We start from the raw sequence: 19719 nt of genomic DNA, 5'->3' as shown, positions 1-19719 counted from the left end.
ATCATAATAATGATAATGCTGATGATGATGATTACGATAACAATAACAACAACAACAATAATAATAATAACAATAACAATAATGATAATAGTGATAATGACGACAATTACTGTGACATTCATATCAATAATGATAAAGTGAAAAAAATATATATATATCAATAACAGCTGGAAAATGACGCAGAGGATAATGATGATGACATACCATGAAAATAATGAAAATGTTCTCTGAACTAATTGTAATGCTAGAGAGAATAATATAAAGAAAAATGAAAATATATTAACAAGGTAACGATGCTGCTGTTGACGATGATAATAATAATAACAAATACAACAATATATAATGATAATGATAATGATAATAATAACAGTATTAATAATGATGATGATCATGATGATGATGATGATGATGATGATGATGATGATAATAATAATAAAAATAAAAATAAAAATAATAACAATAACAAAAACAAAAATACCGATGAAGGTCATAATGCTAATAAAACTAAACAAAAATACTAACAACTAATGCGAATGGCTAAAATCAATACTAAAAGCAAAAACAGTAACAATAACCATAATGATGAGAAGGGAGGGACAAAGGGTTGATGATAAAGGACTGATAATGAATTTTGTGACGATGATAAAGATGATGATAACGTGGCTACTCCTACTTCTACTTGCAAGACACATAATAACATCAACAACACCCACAGCAGAATTCGAAAGGTGCAAATAATCAAAGGTATGCATGGCAGTAACTACACAAAGAGTACACGAAGCGAAGAACTGCAAAGCTTTTGCGACTTTTTCAAGCTGGATACACCAAGAGCCTATCCGAGCGTAGAATTCGGCCCTCGTTTCCTACTGAGCTATTACGTGTACACAGAGACGACCAACAGATGTCAAATAAATGAGGTTCGTTTCTAAACAGATGCTATGGGAAAAGGTGACCACGTGTCCTTATCTTACGCAGGTGTAAGCGAATACAGGTCATTCCGCCGGTGCAGCTGTGGCGACGGGCGTCACACGACCTAGGGAGGGGTGTCCCTTGGCGAAGGCACAGCTTCCCCTGAGGTGAGCTGCGCTGCATCTGCATTTCCTACCGATAAGAGCAACATCCGTGACAACAACCGCGATACGAGCGATGCTTTTGCCTTGTTCATTTGACTGAAGTGAGTCTGTTGATGAAAAATGCCTCTCGATTTTCGTGGCGGATTAAATGACTTGCATGGGCCTATTTTGCTTCTCATGTGGTGTGCATGATCATGTCCTGTGTGTCAATATTTATACAGGTTATGCTTATAAACATGTCTCGCGAATGAGGAAAACGGGTAGAGGAGACAAACTGCTTTTTGTAAATCTCTCTCAAAGGAGACAACAGTTCTTACGTCCTTCTTAATATTGACCTCTACAGCACGTGTTCGTGACCTCACAGGTGGCTCGTGACTTCTGCGACAGGGCGTGACTTATCCATCCCTACCTTGGTCACGCACGCCCACGATCCGTCACGTAGCGTCCCCCATCCCACCCAGTCCAATCCGCCGGCATCGCACGCCCACCGCCGCGACTCTAATCGCGCCTCACTCCGCCAGCCAAGCTCAAAGCCAAATGCTCGATGGCGCGGGGACTCGCATTTCGCGTCCTAGAAGTCATGGAAAACTCTAGGTCGTGTCTGCTGGGAGGCGATCCCTTTGCAAGACATACATAGGTGACCCCGAAGCTCTTTAGCTGGCCTGCAACAAAATGCTATAAATTCCTGATCTGCAATGACATGATGATCCGATAGTATGTAAACTCACGCTGTAGTATCGTTCCTTAAGTTCCCTAAATAAAGCGGTGGAACTCCAGACATCAAGGGATCCCAGGACATCCCAGAAGTCCCAGGGAAACGACCCCGGCATGTCAACACGCTAGCTCAATTACGGGACACAAACGGTCACGAGAGCGGAGACTGGATCGTGTAGAGGGAAAACCATTCCCGTAGACTTTTTCTCTCGGGGAAGAAAACGCCAGTTCGTGCACAACTTGAAGATCTTGCAACCTTTAGAGAAATCCGCTCCTTCTCCTTTTCCTCTTACCCCTCCCCCCCCCCCTACGGAGCTAGCCACTGTTCGATACACATTATGTAAGAAGTTCTCTATAAGAAGGGGCCCGGGGAGCGTGTGTGTGTGTACGTGCGTCTCTCTCTCTCTCTCTCTCTCTCTCTCTCTCTCTCTCTCTCTCTCTCTCTCTCTCTCTCTCTCTCTCTCTCTCTCTCTCTCTCTCTCTCTCTACCCTCTCGGTGTGCGTGCGTGCGTGCGTGCGTGCGTGCGTGTGTGTGTGTGTGTGTGTGTGTGTGTATGTGTGTGTGTGTATGTGTGTGTGTGTATGTGTGTGTGTGTATGTGTGTGTTTGTGTGTGTGTGTGTGTTTGTGTATGTGTTTCTGCGCATATGCGAGTGTGTCTGCATATATATTGACCACTAGAAGGAAGAGAGCACAGAGAACAGAAGGCAGAGCCCAAAGAGCGGAAGGCAGAGGCCGCGCACGCTGACGCCAAAAGAGGCGGATAGGAAAGAGTCGAGTCGTGAGAGGAAAAAGGAAGGAGAGGAAAGAGACGAGACGCGAAGAAAGAGGAAGGAAAGGAGGAAAGAAAGAGAGAGGAAGAGCTGGAAGAGGATGTGGGCGGCGTGGGGTGGGAAGGAACGGGGAGGGGAGAGGAGAAGGGAAGAGGGAGGGGAGGGGAGGGGAGAGGGGAAGAGGGGAGGAGGGTGTAGGCTGTGAGGGCTGGCCCGCTCAAGGCCGTGGTGGCGGTGGTGCGTCCCTCATCCACCGCGCGCTGGGCCACGTCAGCGTGACGTCATCTTGGCACTCTGCCAGCCCCGCCACCACTCACGCCCGCCAACACACACACATACACACACACACACACTCACATACTCGCGCACACACACACGCACGCACGCTCTCATACACCGTCCGCTGCTGCCACACAGTCGCTCACCCAGGAAGCCGATGCTGCCCACACTGACACACGCACTAACATACACTCGCACTCATGCCTCGATAGGTGACGTTCCCTATGTTCTTGACCTGAAGGGACTATTGCACCGTGGCTCTTGGTGATCCTCAGTCACTCTCTGCTCGGAGCTGGAAAGAGAGGAAGGGAGAGGGACACAGAAGATGAAGGAGAGGAGGCACATGGGAGAGATCGGTGAGAGCGGTGGCAGATGGCTCCGTCGCTCCCCCTCCCATCCTTCCCCTCCCTCATCCTCCCTTCTCCCTCCTCCCTTCCCTTCTCCTCCTTTACTCCTCCCTCCCTCCTAACCCTCCTCCTCCTCCTCCTCCCCCCTCAGTGACGCTCTTGCGCAACCCCTTCCCCCTTACGCTCGACTTAAAAATAGAAATCTCAATTCGCTCCACAACACAACAACACGTAGCCGCCCGAAGGAGCGATGGGCGGTGGGCAGGGGCGGCTGTGGACACGCAAGGAGGGAGGGAGGGGGAGGGGGAACACGGTGGATACTGGAGTGTAGAGAAAGAGCTGAGGGAGAGAGTAAGATCGAGAGAGAGAGAGAGAGAGAGAGAGAGAGAGAGAGAGAGAGAGAGAGAGAGAGAGAGAGAGAGAGAGAGAGAGAAGGAGGGAGGGAGGGAGAGAGAGAGAGTGAAAAAGTGGCGGTTGGGTTCGAGTGGGTGGGGAAGAAGGAGAGGGGGGGGGATAAATAGGAGGTGGGGAGGCCGGGATACCCTGCGGATCATGAACGCGCTCTATACCCTCACTGACAGCACCCCCCCCCCCCACCCACACGCAACAACACCAAAGCACAGGGAGAAAATTCAAACAAAACAGAGAAAGAGAAAAATAAAAGGAAGATGAAGAAAATAACAATAATAATAAAGAAAAACTAAGAAAGGAAAATAAGAAAGAAAAAGAAGAAGAAGAGGAAAAGACAAGGAGCTAACTCCAGCCTAACTGCATGTATCACTGAGCTGTGGCGTCACCGCGCTTCGCAACTCCTCTTCGCCTTCCAAAATTAGCTGCAACTACGTATGCATTTCGGGGTCTATCGTGCAACACCGCAACAAAGACCGAACTTGAACGAGTTACCACATGTGCTTTGATCACGTGCCTCGCGCCTGATTGCGTGCTCTACGTGTTTGAGTGAGTGACTGAGTGAGTGAGTGTGATTGAGTGAGTGTGTGTGTGTGTGTGTGTGTGTGTGTGTGTGTGTGTGTGTGTGTGTGTGTGTGTGTGTGTGTGTGTGTGTGTGTGTGTGTGTGTGTGTGTGTGTGTGAATAAAATGGAAGGAGAGTTGTACAGCTAATGAACAGCGCGATTTACGCCTGCTCCCCTTAATACAATAACACAAACAACGAAAAATGAATGAACAAATAAACAATATCCACAACCACACCTAAACCAACACCCGTCCAAAACAAGTCCACCAAAAATCACCTAATCGTTCGAATCCCCTTGACTCCCCACTTCCCCTCACCCCCAATAGGAGAGAGAGAGAGAAAAAAAAAAACAAAAAAAACACGGGGCCGTGAAAACTACGCGGACCAGCTAGACAAGGGATCGCCTGTGTGTGTGTTACGTATCAAGAGATATTAGAAAACATCAACAAGTGTTGCTGTGACGTCATCCACGGCTATTTGAGGACCTCGCGGTGCAGGAAGACCTCGACACTTCTACAACTCTTTCTGCTCTAGTGACGGCACTTCCCTCTCGGCTACGGCGTCTTCGGCAGGAAGAAGGAGATAACACTTGCTTCTTGCAATGTTTACACGCTCTAGTTTTTTTCTCCCATTTTTCTCACACCTTTCTACACTTAAACTCGTTGAGTTTTTACTCTCCTACTTTTGCTTTCTCTATCTCTAATCCTCTCTCCTTTCTCTCATCTCTTATTCTCATTCCTACTTTTTTTCTCTCCGTCGTCTCTCGTTTGCCACACGGTACATTGCAAACCATACTGATTAACATTCACGCCAGGCCGCCGTACATGAACTGCACCATTCCCGTGAGAATGACATGGGAAAAGAAGGGACGACCAAGTTTCGCACACACGACTGTTTACTCCCCAACAGCACTCCGCTGCAGCTGTACTACTCTGTTGTCAACCTCCCTACTCTTCTATATCTGTCTGTGTCAACTCAATCAAAGCTAAATTTACCACCCTCATATCGACTAATTGCTAAACATCACAGCGGACAACTACTGAAGTGTCATAAAAGTGAAGAACTACACAATAATTCCCCCTTCCTCCTCCTCCTCCTCCCCACAATGTACCAGTCATCAGTACTTGGCAGTGACAAAGGACTCGTGCACACGGGGTGGTTCCACTGACAGACTTCCCGAAGCCCAACGTAAACACGGAGGCCTTGAACTATGAGAAACCTCGCTTGTCCAGCCGTCCCGGCCTCTAGGTGTCACACGGAAGTACAGCAATCATTCCGCTTGTGGTTGCATTCCTTTCAACGTGTAATTAACTCGTGATGGTTCAGTTGTTTGGTAATACAACGGGTCATTAACGTCCGGATGCAATTGGATCTCCAAATCTTATTTATGGCGTATCCTTCTTTAAATATTTGCACTGTAGGTGAGTAAGTAAGTAAGTAAGTAAGTAAGTGAGTGAGTGAGTGAGTGAGTGAATGAGTGAGTGAGTGAGTGAGTGAGTGAATGGATGAGTGAATGTGCGTATGTTCGAGTGTGAGCGCGCGTATGCAAGTGTTAACATGTGTTTTTTTAGCACAGTTCGTTGGAAATCGCGGTCACGAGCGGGGAGGATGTTAGCATTTGGTCGCGTAACCTTTCCGGCGCGGTGTCAAATACCAGCATGACAGCGAGGGGAGACTGAATGCCAGAGAGGTTCATGACATTAGCCAAAAAGATCATTGGTGTACACTGAGCACAAGATAGGTATAGCACTACAGAACAACACTTACTGCTACGAGCACGCAAACAACTGCACCAACCTGCAGGAGGCTTGGACGAAGAACCGTCGAAGGACCAGACTCGGACGGGGTGGTGTTTCGCGGCGTCCTTGTAGTTGGCTGCGACAGGGGGCGCTGGCAGGGACTCACCCCGCGTGAGGGGCGGCCTGTGACTCTCCTCCAGCATGGGGCGCTTGGGCACGCTGCCCTCGCTAGGACTCTGGGCGTCGTCGCGCTCGAACGACCTCTTCTGCGGCGCGGACCCCGAGGATGACCCCGGAGGCGCCGGCGGGCGGGAGTGTGGAGGTGGGAGTGGGTGGGCGGGAAGGTGGGCGGGCGGCCGTACAAGGGCAGGGGCGTGCGGGTCATCCCGGTGGGGCAGCCCTGCAGGGAAGGCCAACATGTGAGGGCCCCGTTGCCGCACGTCTCCGGCCACGAAGGCGACGCCGGGGGTGCCCGGGGGCGGCAGGGCGGCCGTGTGTGTCGGGTGGCCGCCGTGGGAGTGGGCGTGTGAATGAGATCCGGGTTCCATCTTGATGCCCGCCTCCAGTTTGATGGGTCCATGGTGGGCGCCGTTCTGGGCCTCCATGGGCACGCGGGGGTGAGGCTTGGAGGGCGGGCCCTGGCGGTTCTCGTTGATGCCATGGGCGCGCTTCATTTGACGGGCGGCCTCGATGACCAGGTCAATCCGGTCGGCGCCCTCGTAGTTGACACAGCCACGGCACACGGGCTCCGAGAAGTCGTGCAGCATGGCCCACGGCATGCGGGGCAGGTCGCACAGGTAGCAGTGCTGCCTCTGGCTTCTGAAGGAGGACATGTTACCTCGGCTCTCTGACAACATTCACTGCACTTTGCTCAAATCAACTCGAACACCACTGATCACGCTGACGCTCTCGTCGCTGCTGCTTCACTAATCACCAAAAATCACCACCGAAGAGCCACTCGAGTATCACAAGCGAACAATGTATCGTGCGGTGGCTAGAGGCCCGTGCAAGGGCGGACGCACTGGCGGTCGTGTGGGTACTCCTTGTCCTGAGTCTCCTGGCACATTCCCGGGTGGCAGCCGCGTGAGGGCTAGGGTGCGGGCAGCGACATACTCGTGCGTTCAGACTGGCGGGTTCTCTCAGACTGAGCGCCGCGTCTGGCTCACTCAGCGGCGGACGTACACACGCACGTACAGTGACGTAACTGTGACGTAGTCAGTACGCAGACTCCGGCCCAGTGCAGGGACGAATGGGCGGGCCAGCCAGCAGCCAGCCAGCCAGCCAGGCGGGAGGCACGTCCACCGCCACCCCGCCATATCTCCTCTTACACAATACTCTCACAAATACTAGAGGAACTCACACTGCTCCCAACACGGACGTTTTCGTGGCGTCAAGGCAGCGCCGATCCCGAGGACAGAAGACTCCACAGCTACTCCTCTCGGCAGCGATCAATAAACTCGGAGGTGATTCACAAAGTGCAGCTTCAGGAGAACCTTGGCAGCACATCGCCAAGATAAACAGAGAGAGAGGTGCCTGCCTGCCTCCCCCACACCACTTCCCCTTTACTGTTACCAGGTGCTGCTCGGCCTCCCGCTCTCTCTTCCTCTTCCTCTCTCTCTCTCTCTCTCTCTCTCTCTCTCTCTCTCTCTCTCTCTCTCTCTCTCTCTCTCTCTCTCTCTCTCTCTCTCTCTCTCTCTCTCTCTCTCTCTCTCTCTCGCTCTCTCTCTCTCCCATCCCTCAGTTCGTATTCTCTCACATGCAGTCCTTTACTCAATATTCTAACATCTCATTTACTCTTCCTAATGCCACTTAAATTCTTCCACTTAATGTCAACTTCCAGCTGACTTCTTTAGAGTCATTTCCCACACTTCCCCCTTTAATTCACCATTCCGTAGCTTATTTTCCCATATTTCTGATTATTTCATTTACTTCAACTTGTTTTTTTCCTTCTTGCGAAGTGATTTTGTCTTCTTTTAAAGCTAGTGTAGAATTACACCACACAACAGCTTTGCTTTTAACCTCAGCGGATACTGTTAGTATGATTTTATCCTGGAAAATTTCACAATGTACTTTAGCTTTGCGACGTTATTTATTTTTGATGTGCAAGTACATAGGTGCATTTGAGTTTACGTTGCGGTAGTGCAGTGTCTTTCTTGCCTATATATGTTTGTCTGTCTATGCTCCCCTAAACACACGCTTGTCAGTATTTCTGTCCGTCTGCCTGTCTGTCTACTATGCTCCCTCACAAACACGCTCTTTCATTTTTCTAATTTCTTTCATTTTTTGTAATTTAATCACTCCAACACACTCTCCTATTTTCTTGTTCGCTTCATATTATCCCTTAAATGTATTTCTCACTTTTTATTTCTCTTTCTATCTCTTTCTTTCTTTCTTTCTTTCTCCTCTCTCTCTCTCTCTCTCTCTCTCTCTCTCTCTCTCTCTCTCTCTCTCTCTCTCTCTCTCTCTCTCTCTCTCTCTCCCTCTCTCTCTTTTCCCTGACGAGCGGTAAAGCTCACGAGATGAAGAGGCTGGCGAAGTCCCAGCGTAAAGCCGTGCTCCACTTCATCCCTTGTATAAGTATAGTGTCTGCAGGTCCCTCTCTTTCCTCTTCCTCTTCCCCCTCTTCTCCTCTTTTCGTGTAAGGGGGGAGGGGGAGATGAGAAGAGAGGAGGGTCACTCCTCTTTGCCCTCTTTCCACCCTGCCTACTACACCCAGCGCCTTTTGGGAAAAAAGAGACGAATTAACGGACGGAAACCCATGGAATAAGTGACGACGGGGAGTGTATCAACCTTCTCTCTTTTTCCATTCCTTCTCTCTCTTTCTTTCCTTCTACCCCCCCCCCTCTCTCTCTCTCTCTCTCTCTCTCTCTCTCTCTCTCTCTCTCTCTCTCTCTCTCTCTCTCTCTCTCTCTCTCTCTCTCTCTCTCTCTTGTTTTTAAACCCCTTTGGAAATTCTATCCTTTCAGAGGGCCGTCGTCTTAAAGGTGATGATGAGAGGGACCCACAATCCTAAGCCACTGTCCCTTCTCTCTCTCTCTCTCTCTCTCTCTCTCTCTCTCTCTCTCTCTCTCTCTCTCTCTCTCTCTCTCTCTCTCTCTCTCTCTCTCTCTCTCTCTCTCTCTCTCTCTAGCCCTCACGCTCGCTCGCCTGCCTGCCTGCCCGCCGCCCGACCGCCCGCCGTCCCTCCCTCCTCCCCTCCCCCTCTTTCTCCTTCCCATTCTCCCTTCTCCCCTCCCTCCCCCACACACCCTCAACCTCCCTCCTCCCACAACGGTGCTCCGGTGCGTGTGGGGGAGATGGCGCCACTGGGGTAATACTCTAGTGAGCCTCTACTGCGATTTAAATATTCCCTCCCCGGCGCAAGAGAGAGATCCAGCTGTTGTTAGACGGCATTTCTCCTCGGATCCCACAATGACACCCGTTTCCGAAACTCTTTTTTTTTTACGAACTCGCTGATACACGCAAAATCTACGGTCTCTGATAACCTGCAAAACATTGCCCTATCTTCCTTCCACTACGATCCCAACGACACCGTTTTGATCGCCGCATTTCTCGCGAATTTATGGCGATGACAGTGACGATGGTAAAGTTGAAGGGAGGCGAGGTGAGCGAGCGTACGTAGCACAAAGCGAACCAGACCATCTACCCAATTTACCCCCACCCCCCTAACAAAAAAGAAGAAAGAAAGAAAGAAAAAAAAAAGCAAAGCAAAAATCACAGACGAGACGAGAGAGTACGCAACCGAGCCACGAAACTCGCTCTCCCGCAGGCGACGCCGAGGGGCTCCGCGGGGCCGAATCTATGCCGCATTCCTTCCGCGGTAAAAAAAAGGGCTCTCCCCCCTCCTTCGCTACCCCTCCCTCCCACCCCCACTCTGCTCCAACTCAGAAAAAAGGGGGGGGGGAGGGGCAAGCGAATCGAGTCAGTCAAAGTAACAAAAGGGAGAGGGTTGCATGAGACCGTGGGCGATTGCAGCTGTTGGTCTGTCAATGGGCTTCGGAAAAGACCAAGGCAGGCAGAGGGGTCAGCGCTGTTGCTAATGAAGGGAAGAAGAAGGAGGAGAAGGAGGAGGAGGAGGAGGAGGAGGGGAATAAGAATAAGATTAAATTAGATTAAAAAAGAAGAATGAAGAGGAGGATGAGGATGAGGACGAGAATAATGATGATGGTGTTGAAGGAGGAGCAGCATGAAATAGCAGGAACGAGAGAAAAAAATAAAGAAAATGGAAGAATGAGATAATGATGAAGAAGAATATGGTGAATATAATATATAAAGAGATGAAGGAAGAAAAGTGATACGAGGAGGAAAAGAAGAAGAAAGAGCAGGGGCAAGGGAAAAGAGTAAGGATGAGTAAGAAGGAGGAAGAGATATACAATAAGGGGCTATGAACATCAGGAAGACAAAAAAGAAAAGAAAAAAGGAACAGAAATGGGAAAGGAGGAGTCAAAGAAGACAAAGAAGAGTGTGAGGAAGATAAGACGAAGTGGAGGGGGAGGAAGGAAGAGAGAAAGGAAGAGAAGACAGAGAAGAAGAAAAGAAGAAAGGGGAGGAGGAGGAGGAGGAGAAGAAAACAAGGTGCAAATGTCCAATAATGTCCTCCCACGGCACGCGAGACATGGGCAAAACCCCTCTCACTGTTACGACCATGATTAGCACAAGGTCCAAATGAGGAAATTCCACACGAAACGGAACTCTGCTCTTGTTACGCAGATAAAACGACTCTCTCTCTCTCTCTCTCTCTCTCTCTCTCTCTCTCTCTCTCTCTCTCTCTCTCTCTCTCTCTCTCTCTCTCTCTCTCTCTCTCTCTCCTTCCTTTTCCTTTACTTTATTTCCCACTGTCCCTCTTCGTTTTCGGTCTAAACTTTTATTTTATAATCTTCTTTAGCTCCTAAATCCTTTGTTAAATATCCACTATATTTCTGCTATATCATTCACCTATGATTTTTTTCTTATTCCCTCCTTTTATCACAGTTTTACCTATAATTTCCCAGTATCAAACACTCTTATCATTATCATACCTCCGTCATCACGAGAAAAAAAAAACACAAAGAGACTGAAAGAACAGTAAAAAAGGAAAAAACGAAATCAAAACAAAAGAAGAAAAAGAAAATTTAAAAAAACAAGACCAAGTGGAAAACAAGAAGGACAAAGAAAAAGAAGTCGGGGCCACCGGGGTCGAAATGGAGGTATTTTCAGACTCGCTGCTCAAACCTGTTGCGTTTTGTGTAAAAGGGCAAAGCTTCAGCCGTGTGTCAGGGCGGGCCGGCCAGGGCGACAGGGTGACCAGGCCGGCGGGCGCGAGGATCGTGGGGGCAGGGTTGGGCAGGGAGGAGGGATGGGCTAGGAGTAGGGGTAGGGGTAAGGGAAGGGGCAGGGGAGCAGGTAGTGGGAGGGTTGGGGAGGCAGCTGGTGGCGTTGTGGATGACAAGAGTGACATGATCCCGCCTGCGGATTCTGTTGAATCGCAGACTAGATTTTTGGAAGAAAAAAAAGGAATGAAGAGGGAGAACAGAGAAAAATATAAAAAGGGCACGACAGAGAGAAAGAGACAGAGAGAGAGAAAAAAAGAGAAAGCAAGAGAGAGAGAGAGAGAGAGAGAGAGAGAGAGAGAGAGAGAGAGAGAGAGAGAGAGAGAGAGAGAGAGAGAGAGAGAGAGAGAGTAAGAAAGAGAGAGAGAGAGAATAGGACTGAAGGAAAAATAAACAGAATGTGTGACCTCCTAAGCAAAAGGGCACCGTAGCACCAACAACACGAGCAGGCCTTCCCGCTTTCCAACCCCACCAGTACCTCTCAGAGAGCGTACTTCCCCCCCAACCCACCCACCCCCAACCACACTTCCCAACACCCCGCCACGAAACTGCACTCTCCCCCACGCCCCCACCCGCCAGCCTCTCGGCCACCAAAGCTGGTCTTCATTTGTTACCTGATGATCGCACAAAAAGTGGTCGAGAGAGAGAGAGAGAGAGAGAGAGAGAGAGAGAGAGAGAGAGAGAGAGAGAGAGAGAGAGAGAGAGAGAGAGAGAGAGAGAGAGAGAGAGAGAGAGAGAGAGAGAGAGAGAGAGAGAGAGAGAGAGAGAGAGAGAGAGAGAGAGAGAGAGAGAGAGAGAGAGAGAGAGAGAGAGAGAGAGAGAGAGAGAGAGAGAGGGGGGGGGGGGGAGGGAGAGGGAGAAAGAGAGAGAGATAAAGAGAGATGGATAAAGAGATAAAGAGAGAGAGAGAGTGAAAGAGAGAAGAAACGGTAAAAAACAGCATGTGACGAATACGTACATACGCTCAAGCAACTTCCCAACGGAGCGAGTAAGACCGGATAGAATGGGAGTGCGATTTCAAGTCTTAAGATACACGCTACAGGTCGGTCGGGCGAGAACTTGTCTGAGAAACCGAGACGGAGAGAGGGAGAGCGAGAAAAAAAGCTTTGTACTCAATGCCACCGCGCGCCTCGAAATTACTGGTCATCTCACTATCGCCACACCGCGCCACGCCTTCTGGTACCCCTGTCGAGCTGTGGCACTGGACGCGTGAAGCTTCCTCCCAAATCACGCCACATCACCTGATACCTCCGGATTCCGTGCGCCACAACGCTCCACGTTGCGCTACGCCACGTCGAGCTGCACGTCAATCACTTTGATTAATCTTATATCGTAATCTGTAGTCTATGAGCCTTGATAGTTTTGCGCCTTTCCGCTGATTCAGGCTATCGTGTTTTGTAATGGGAGAGAGAGAAAAACGTGACACTGCAACACTCGAGTCAGACATAGCGCCATGTCACTCTCTTATCTAGCTAATGACGTTTAATGGTATTTATATCAGTGGTCTATTAATGCTCACAACACCTGATTCTTCCATCACACCTCACAGGCTAACAGCCCTACAGATTTCACCATACTACCTCCCTCTACTTATTCTTACTTGCCCTCTTACGAGTTCCCTTCCGCCAGCTTTCAAAAATCTCGCTAATCCGCTTATCGCAAGGCTATATCTGCTTCAGGGAACAGGTTTCATTCAAGTTTCTGTCTTTCATTAACTTTTCGACCGCCTGATTCACACTGACACGACGACGACGCGTCACACTCGAGCACGCGGGACTACACTTGCTATGAAATGCATTCAATTAATTCGCATAGGGAGGATAAACTCCCGAATCGAGTGCCTTTCCAGTCATGAGTCTGAGTATGAACATGCACAAAACGCGTCAAAAAAGCTTTTTTTTTATTTTTGAAGCCACCCCACACCTAAAAAAAAAGAATAAATAGATGATTTACAATCCTACGAATCTTTCTTTCCTGGAATCCAACGAATCCACAGAGCCACACTTGACCTGCTCCGAGGTGGACGTGGGACCCGGCGGTGCATGACCAAACCCGTTTTCTGTGAGACGCCTGAGGAAGGTCAAGGCAGGTCAGCTAGGGCGGGGTCCATGACCAACTTAATTACCACACGCTCCATCAGAGGGCAGACCGGCTAAAGATAGAACCTAATGAGACTACTTAGCGAGTCCCTACAGTGCAACATCTGACGTTCGTTGCCAATGACCAGGGCAATGATCAGCCCTGGCCACAACACCTGATTGGACCTTTAACGCGCTGCCACTAATACCCACGACACCTGCTAGTCCTTACCGCCTGAAACATCTGCACTCGCACTTGGCCGAGGACAGAAATAGTCTCTCCTGTTGCAGCCACAATAAATACACACCAAGCACATGGAAACAGAATACCATAACCTTCCACACTTGTACACAATAAAATAAATGTATATAAGTATTAGAGAGAAAATGAAGGAATCGAAGAAGAACATGAATCTTCATCACGCGAACCACTCCCGGAGAAGGTTACCAGAAATTACCGAACGCGTGCGGTTACCAGCAGGCACGAGAGGTTACCGAGTACACGGGCGACCCAGAGATCCGCGCCGCCGCAGCCCGCAGCCGCCCGGAGCCGCCTCGTCCGCCACGTCAAAAGATAATAAGTAAACGTCAAAACGGAACACCTGAGCTGTGTCTGAATCTTGAAGTCCGGGTTCCTCTCCGGCGGCTCTCAGCGGTATCTCGCCATGACGCCGCGGTCGCTCCAGAGGGGCGAGGGAGGGTGGGAGGGAGGGAGAGAGGGGGGGAAGAGAGGGAGGGAGGGGGAGAGGGGGAGAGGGAGAGAGGGAGGGAGAGCGAGCGAGAAAGGCAGAGAAAGAGAGAGAGAGTGAGAGAAAGAGAAAGAGGGAAAAAGAGAGAGAGAGAAACAGATACATATATATAAAGACCATCTCTATTAATCCTACATCCGAACCTTAATTCTGCGGGTAAATTAGCCTTATCCTTCCATGTCTTTTCTACCTACATCCGGGCCTCAGGGTCACAACACAACCTTGTTTATTTATCCCTACCTTATCATCCCTGGCACTCTGTGGCACTCGACAACCTTCCACCACCCTACCCTACCTCTCCCCTTCCTCCCCCGAGTTCATTCCCGGAACACATAAATGCCTCGCTGAGTACCTTCTTGACCCGGCGGTTCGACAGGTGTATGTTCAACATGAAGGCAAACACTCTCGCATGCACAAGCACGCATCCGCACACAAGCAAACACTCACATACACAAACACATTCCACATTCCAACACACATAAAAAATAACATTCTACAGCATTCGCAAGAAAGCACAGTTAAAACACAACACTTCCATACGCAAACACATATTCAATAACAGATAATTTAATCCATACAAGCATATAGCATACATATACAGACACACCCAGGGTCCCTCATTTAGCAACATACCAACTCCTTCGAAAAAAGTACCACCAGCATTCTCTCTCTCTCTCTCTCTCTCTCTCTCTCTCTCTCTCTCTCTCTCTCTCTCTCTCTCTCTCTCTCTCTCTCCTTCTTTCTCTCTTTTTCTCTGTCTCTGTCTCTGTCTCCCTCTCATCTCTCTCTATTTTATACTTTGCCTGTCCATCTTTCTCTCCACTGTCTTTCGATTCTTCCTACATATCTTTTTTAGTCTCTGGCTCTTTCTTTCTGCCTTTCTATCTCTATCTGTCTGTCTGTCTGTCTGTATGTCTGTCTCTTGACCTTTTCTTTTTGTCTCTTCCTCATCATTTATTCCCAAACATTCCCTCCTCGGTACTCACCAAGACCCGTTTTCAGTCGCCAATCTCTGACCTGAAACGAAAACAGAAAAAGAAATGTAATTAACACAATATGCAACACACGTCCAGCTAAACATGACAACCATCGCGTCGGTTACTGCAATGCCCTACATTTGGCTAATCATTCCACTGGAAGCTCACAGATTAAATTAACCTAATTGCATGACCTTACTTTCTTATATCGCCCTTCATTTTTTTGTGAAGTGAAAAACTTACCTTTTGCCTCCAACCAACAATGTTTTTGTTGGCGAATCATCTAGAAAACATCAATAATGTCAAATATAAAAACAAGTAAGCTCGATCCAGCTGTAAGAAACGAAAACGACTAAAACAACAACAATAACAAAAAAGCCGACAACCGTCTGCGAAACATCCTCCCAAAGCATCAATCCGAATCATCCTACCTACTACCAGCAGGATTACTCCCTTCCCCTTCCCCTAGCCCTCTCGTCCCTGTGTCCCTGGCTCCCTACCCCCTCAGGTGGCCCTCAAGTGGTGTGGGAGCAGATGTGACTGGGCGGTCGAGTTGTTAGGGGGCAAGGGGGAGGGGGGGGGGGCGAGCGGTGGACGTGCCCCACACCACGGACGACAGGGGACGGCTGGACGTGCCCGGGCTTAGAAATGGGGGTTCCTGGGGAGCATTCAGGCGGCAGACACCTCTTTGGCGCGGGGTTGGTGCCTGCCGGTGCCTGCCGGTGCCTGCTTTGGGAAGAGGAATTGCTGAAGATACCAAGCGGCGGGGAAAGGAATGCTAGGGTGAAGGAGGGCGTGAGGTCGAGGAGGGGACGAAGGGGCGAGGGAGGACAGAGGGATCAGAAGGATGAGAAGTGCAGTGCCAGAGGGAAAGGGGCTGTGGAATGCTAGGTAGAAAAGGGAGAGAGATAAAGGGTGCCGCATGGGAGGGAGCATAGAGTGCCAGATGGAGTGGCTCAAACAGGATGTAGAGTGCCAATTGGAAAGAAAGATAGAGACTTCCTAATACCAAATGAAAGAGAACTTATTATCAAAGGGCTAAGCTAGAAAAAATAGGGGACGAGGAGACACGCAGCGTGCCAGAATGGGTAAGGAGGAGGGAGTGGGGGGGGGGGGGGCAACGGTAATGGAGGCTGGCTAAAGAAGGATAGGTTGTAGAGTGCCAGGTGTGCTGAGGTGTAAGCATTAAATCAGAAGAGGACATGGACCTAGATTAGTACATTGGGTACGAGCAAGAAGGATCTCTCTCCGTGTCTCTTTCTCTGTCAACACTGGCCTAATTCGAGAAGAAAAAGAAGGGGGAGTGCCGGAACCAGAAAGGAGGGCGACGCATCCTGGGACCTTCGACGACGAGAGGGATTCAGGTGCCATCCGGAAGGACATTTTCTTAGGATGGAAATATATATATTTATGAATTTGGATATATGGTGTTTTTACATATGCATCTAAACAAAAGGTTGGCGACATTAAACGGCGCGTAGTAAGAACATGTAGGTGAAGCTCGGCGAGAGGAAGAAGAAACGGAGAAATTTATAGCGTCGCCAAGAAAGAATCAGAAAAAAGTTGCCCTGTACTCTCGGGAGAGGACAAAAAGATGATGAATGGTGTTAATTGGGAGTGCAGAGTGCCATTTATCTGAGACCTTTAGAGCCATATCAGAGTTAAAAGATAATCACAGTGCCAGTCCAGAAAGAAGGTGGACATCACGTCGCACAGTTGGACACGAGGGAAGTGAAACAAGCGGCAGTGCCAAATACGAGAACAAAGGAAACAGTGCCAGCCAAATGCATAAAAAACATGTTGGCAGTTTCACAGAACTCATTGTACATATTTAGCTTAAAATCAGATGTAGTACAAGCTGACCTCATACCTGCAGCGCGACGCCATGACTACCCAAGTAAGCATTTCCTGGCAGGTAGTGCATACACCCACGGAACAGAGGGCGTGATCGGGGTGCGCAAGTCATCCGGACGGGCGCCACTGTCTCTATAAGGGCAACGCAAGCTCTAACATTGAGAGGTTTGGTGGGAAGCAGCGCCGGAGGTTCGAGCGGAGTTGCACAGATGGAATAAAATATGTGTTTCTCGAAAGTTCTCACATCAAAGGGAGAATAAACTAAGGCACCACGACATGTCAACAACAAAGACCGAAGTTACCTTCCACGGTGGTGCTCTACTTCCCAAATAAAGAAGTTACTCGACAGCACCCAGAGAGGAGGGAAAAAAAAGGATATGTTCGAAGAGACTGAGTCATTCTCAAGCCTTCTGTTTGCCGCCGTGAACAACCGCCATGGCTGCTAAAGAGTTTACAGAAAATCCCGTCATATATAAATATCCTACGTCCCTGACACTCTGCCATCGTGGTTCATTAATAAAACCTTAATCGCTTCGGAGACGTGTCAGACTGACGCGCTCTTGACTTGCTCAGATTGTGTGATGAGCAGCCGCTGACATCTCTAATTCACAACAGAGCCTCATGTACGTCCGTGCCTTCTCTACTGGGAAACTGCATAGAGACGGTTACTGATGGATGTGTTATATATATATATATATATATATATATATATATATATATATATATATATATATATATATATATATATATATATATCGTCAGATCTAAAGATTAATAAATAAATAAACGTGCAAATGCTTAACGGGGAAGATATGAGCACATGGGCAAAGCAGAGGAGGAGGAATTAGTGAATGAAGGTAGACGATGGAGGAGGGACGGAAAAGAAGGGAGAAAGGGAGAAAGGGAGAGGGAAAAGGCAAGAGCGAGGGCGAGAAAGAGAAATGAAATAATAGCGAAAGAGAGAGAGAAAGAAAGAAAGAGAGAGAGAGAGAGAGAGAGAGAGAGAGAGACAGAGAGAGAGAGAGAGAGAGAGAGAGAGAGAGAGAGAGAGAGAGAGAGAGAGAGAGAGAGAGAGAGAGAGAGAGAGAGAGAAACACCATTTAATTATCTAGTGATCTCCAATTCACTGATGGAGAAGGAGCTAAGCTGAAGCAGGTGGGGGGGGAGGGGGTTGTTACAACTTTCATGCCTAATCGTTCAGAATTTCGTTCCTAACAGCTTGCGCCGTGTGTCTCTGACCTTGAAAAGCTGATCTATTCAATATCAATGGCCTTATTTTGCTTGTACTCCTTTTCCTGGCACTGCATAGCTACAAATACAACGGGAAAAATGGAAAATAAGTCGGTGTTTATTGAGCGCGAACACGTTACGCTATACATATGTGCAGAGGTTTAAACACGGATGAATGATGAGTATTCTGAGAAATGAAAAACTCTTGCATTACACAAACGGTGTTCAAGGTTGAGTGCTTCAGTGATGCAATTCATACGTTTATATATATACACACATAAAGATAATTATAGAGACTGAACAACAAATATCTAAACTGAGAGATATGAATATTAAAAATATACTTGTATTGAGTCCTCTTTGTACACAAGCATCTGTATGTACACATATGTATGTACCTAAGTGCACAAGCCTGAATACACATACACATGACTCCGCCGCATCACATCAGGAAAAGGACAAAGAAGTAAACAAACAGCAAAGACGACCTTCCCACAGAGAGCGAGCGCCACAGAAAGGGCTCGTCGCTTGCGTAACAAACCGCTACTTCGAGCCAGTCCTTCAGCATGAACTGTCCGATATCACGTGTCTTCTGGATGCCTCCACTTGCAGCCGTGGAGAAAGGGGGAATAGCGTGGCGTTTTGCTCTTTACGAGTCTGTGTGTGTGTGTGTGTGTGTGTGTGTGTGTGTGTGTGTGTGTGTGTGTGTGTGTGTGTGTGTGTGTGTGTGTGTGTGTGTGTGTGTGTGTGTGTGTGTGTGTGTGTGTGTGTGTGTGTATGTGTATGTGTGTGTATGTGTGTGTGTGTTTGCGTCCGTGTGTAAGTGCGCTTGCGCATATCCTCGTCCATTTGTGTACACAGGTGTCGACAGAACAACAAAAATGTGCAACATAATGGATGGAACAAAGAACGAAAGGGGAAATGGCCCAAAGAAGAGAGAGTGGCGTGATGTTTTGATCATGGCACAGCAAAGGTAGCTTAGTGTGGGGGAGTATGCATGGCACCCTCCCATCCACCCACATATGCTTGCACAGGTGTTCGGCATACCTGGCATTGAGTCCTTCCTCATACTCCCTCCCTCTCTCTCCCTTCCTCCCTCTCCTCTTCCCCTCCCTTCCTCCCTTCCCTCCCTCGCCTGCTGCCTTCACTCTCATCCTCGCATTGTTTTGTTAAGGAAGATGGATGAGGAACAGATGAAGAAGGAAAAGGAAGATAAAGAGGGGGTGAGGAGGAAGAGGAGGGGGAGGGGGAGTAAAAGTAGGAGGAGGCAGAACAGAGGAGCAAAAGATTAAAAATAAAGGAACAGAAAGATGAGAAGGAGGAGGAGGTGAACAAGATAAAGAAAGAGAGTGAAGGAGGAGGAGGAGGAGGATAGGATGAAGACCCCCAGATCCGGTTCAGCAGGCAGCACTCGGGAGGGCCGGGAGGGTAGGGAGGGCGGCAGGAACTGGGCGGGCGGACGGGCGGCCGTGGGCTGCATGAGACAGGTCCGCGGACGGAGACGCCCCGCATACCTCGAGTGGCCGCGAGAGATGGGTGCGGCGGGCAGCGCTGCGGCGGGTAGCGCTGCGGCTTCCCGAGGTGTTCTGCCACGCGGAGGAATCGCGTCAACTCTTGCTCGCCT

The 19719-nt window shown here is 49.0% G+C and overlaps 2 protein-coding genes across 4 annotated transcripts in view; both read right to left on the bottom strand.

The window, feature by feature from the left end:
- The window catches only part of Pits (Protein interacting with Ttk69 and Sin3A), a 15026-nt gene extending 7597 nt beyond the window's left edge, over window positions 1-7429 (bottom strand). Inside the window, exon 1 of one of the 2 annotated variants that reach the window (XM_043004805.2) lies at window positions 5957-7429. In XM_043004805.2, coding sequence (XP_042860739.1) covers window positions 5957-6755 — 799 coding nt within the window. In that variant the 5' untranslated portion in view covers window positions 6756-7429. The remainder of the gene's footprint in view (window positions 1-5956) is intronic. The other variant, XM_043004804.2, reaches the window with a different exon arrangement.
- Window positions 1-19719, bottom strand: part of LOC122268189 (uncharacterized) — a 572062-nt gene that overhangs the window by 245371 nt on the left and 306972 nt on the right. The window lies entirely within an intron of this gene.

The sequence above is a fragment of the Penaeus japonicus genome, unplaced genomic scaffold (genome assembly GCF_977035675.1).
Source record: "Penaeus japonicus unplaced genomic scaffold, GWHDUDI00000001_assembly GWHDUDI00000013, whole genome shotgun sequence".
Classification (NCBI taxonomy): domain Eukaryota; kingdom Metazoa; phylum Arthropoda; class Malacostraca; order Decapoda; family Penaeidae; genus Penaeus; species Penaeus japonicus.
Note: the sequence above shows the minus strand (reverse complement) of the source record. Positions and strands in the feature narration are given on the sequence as shown.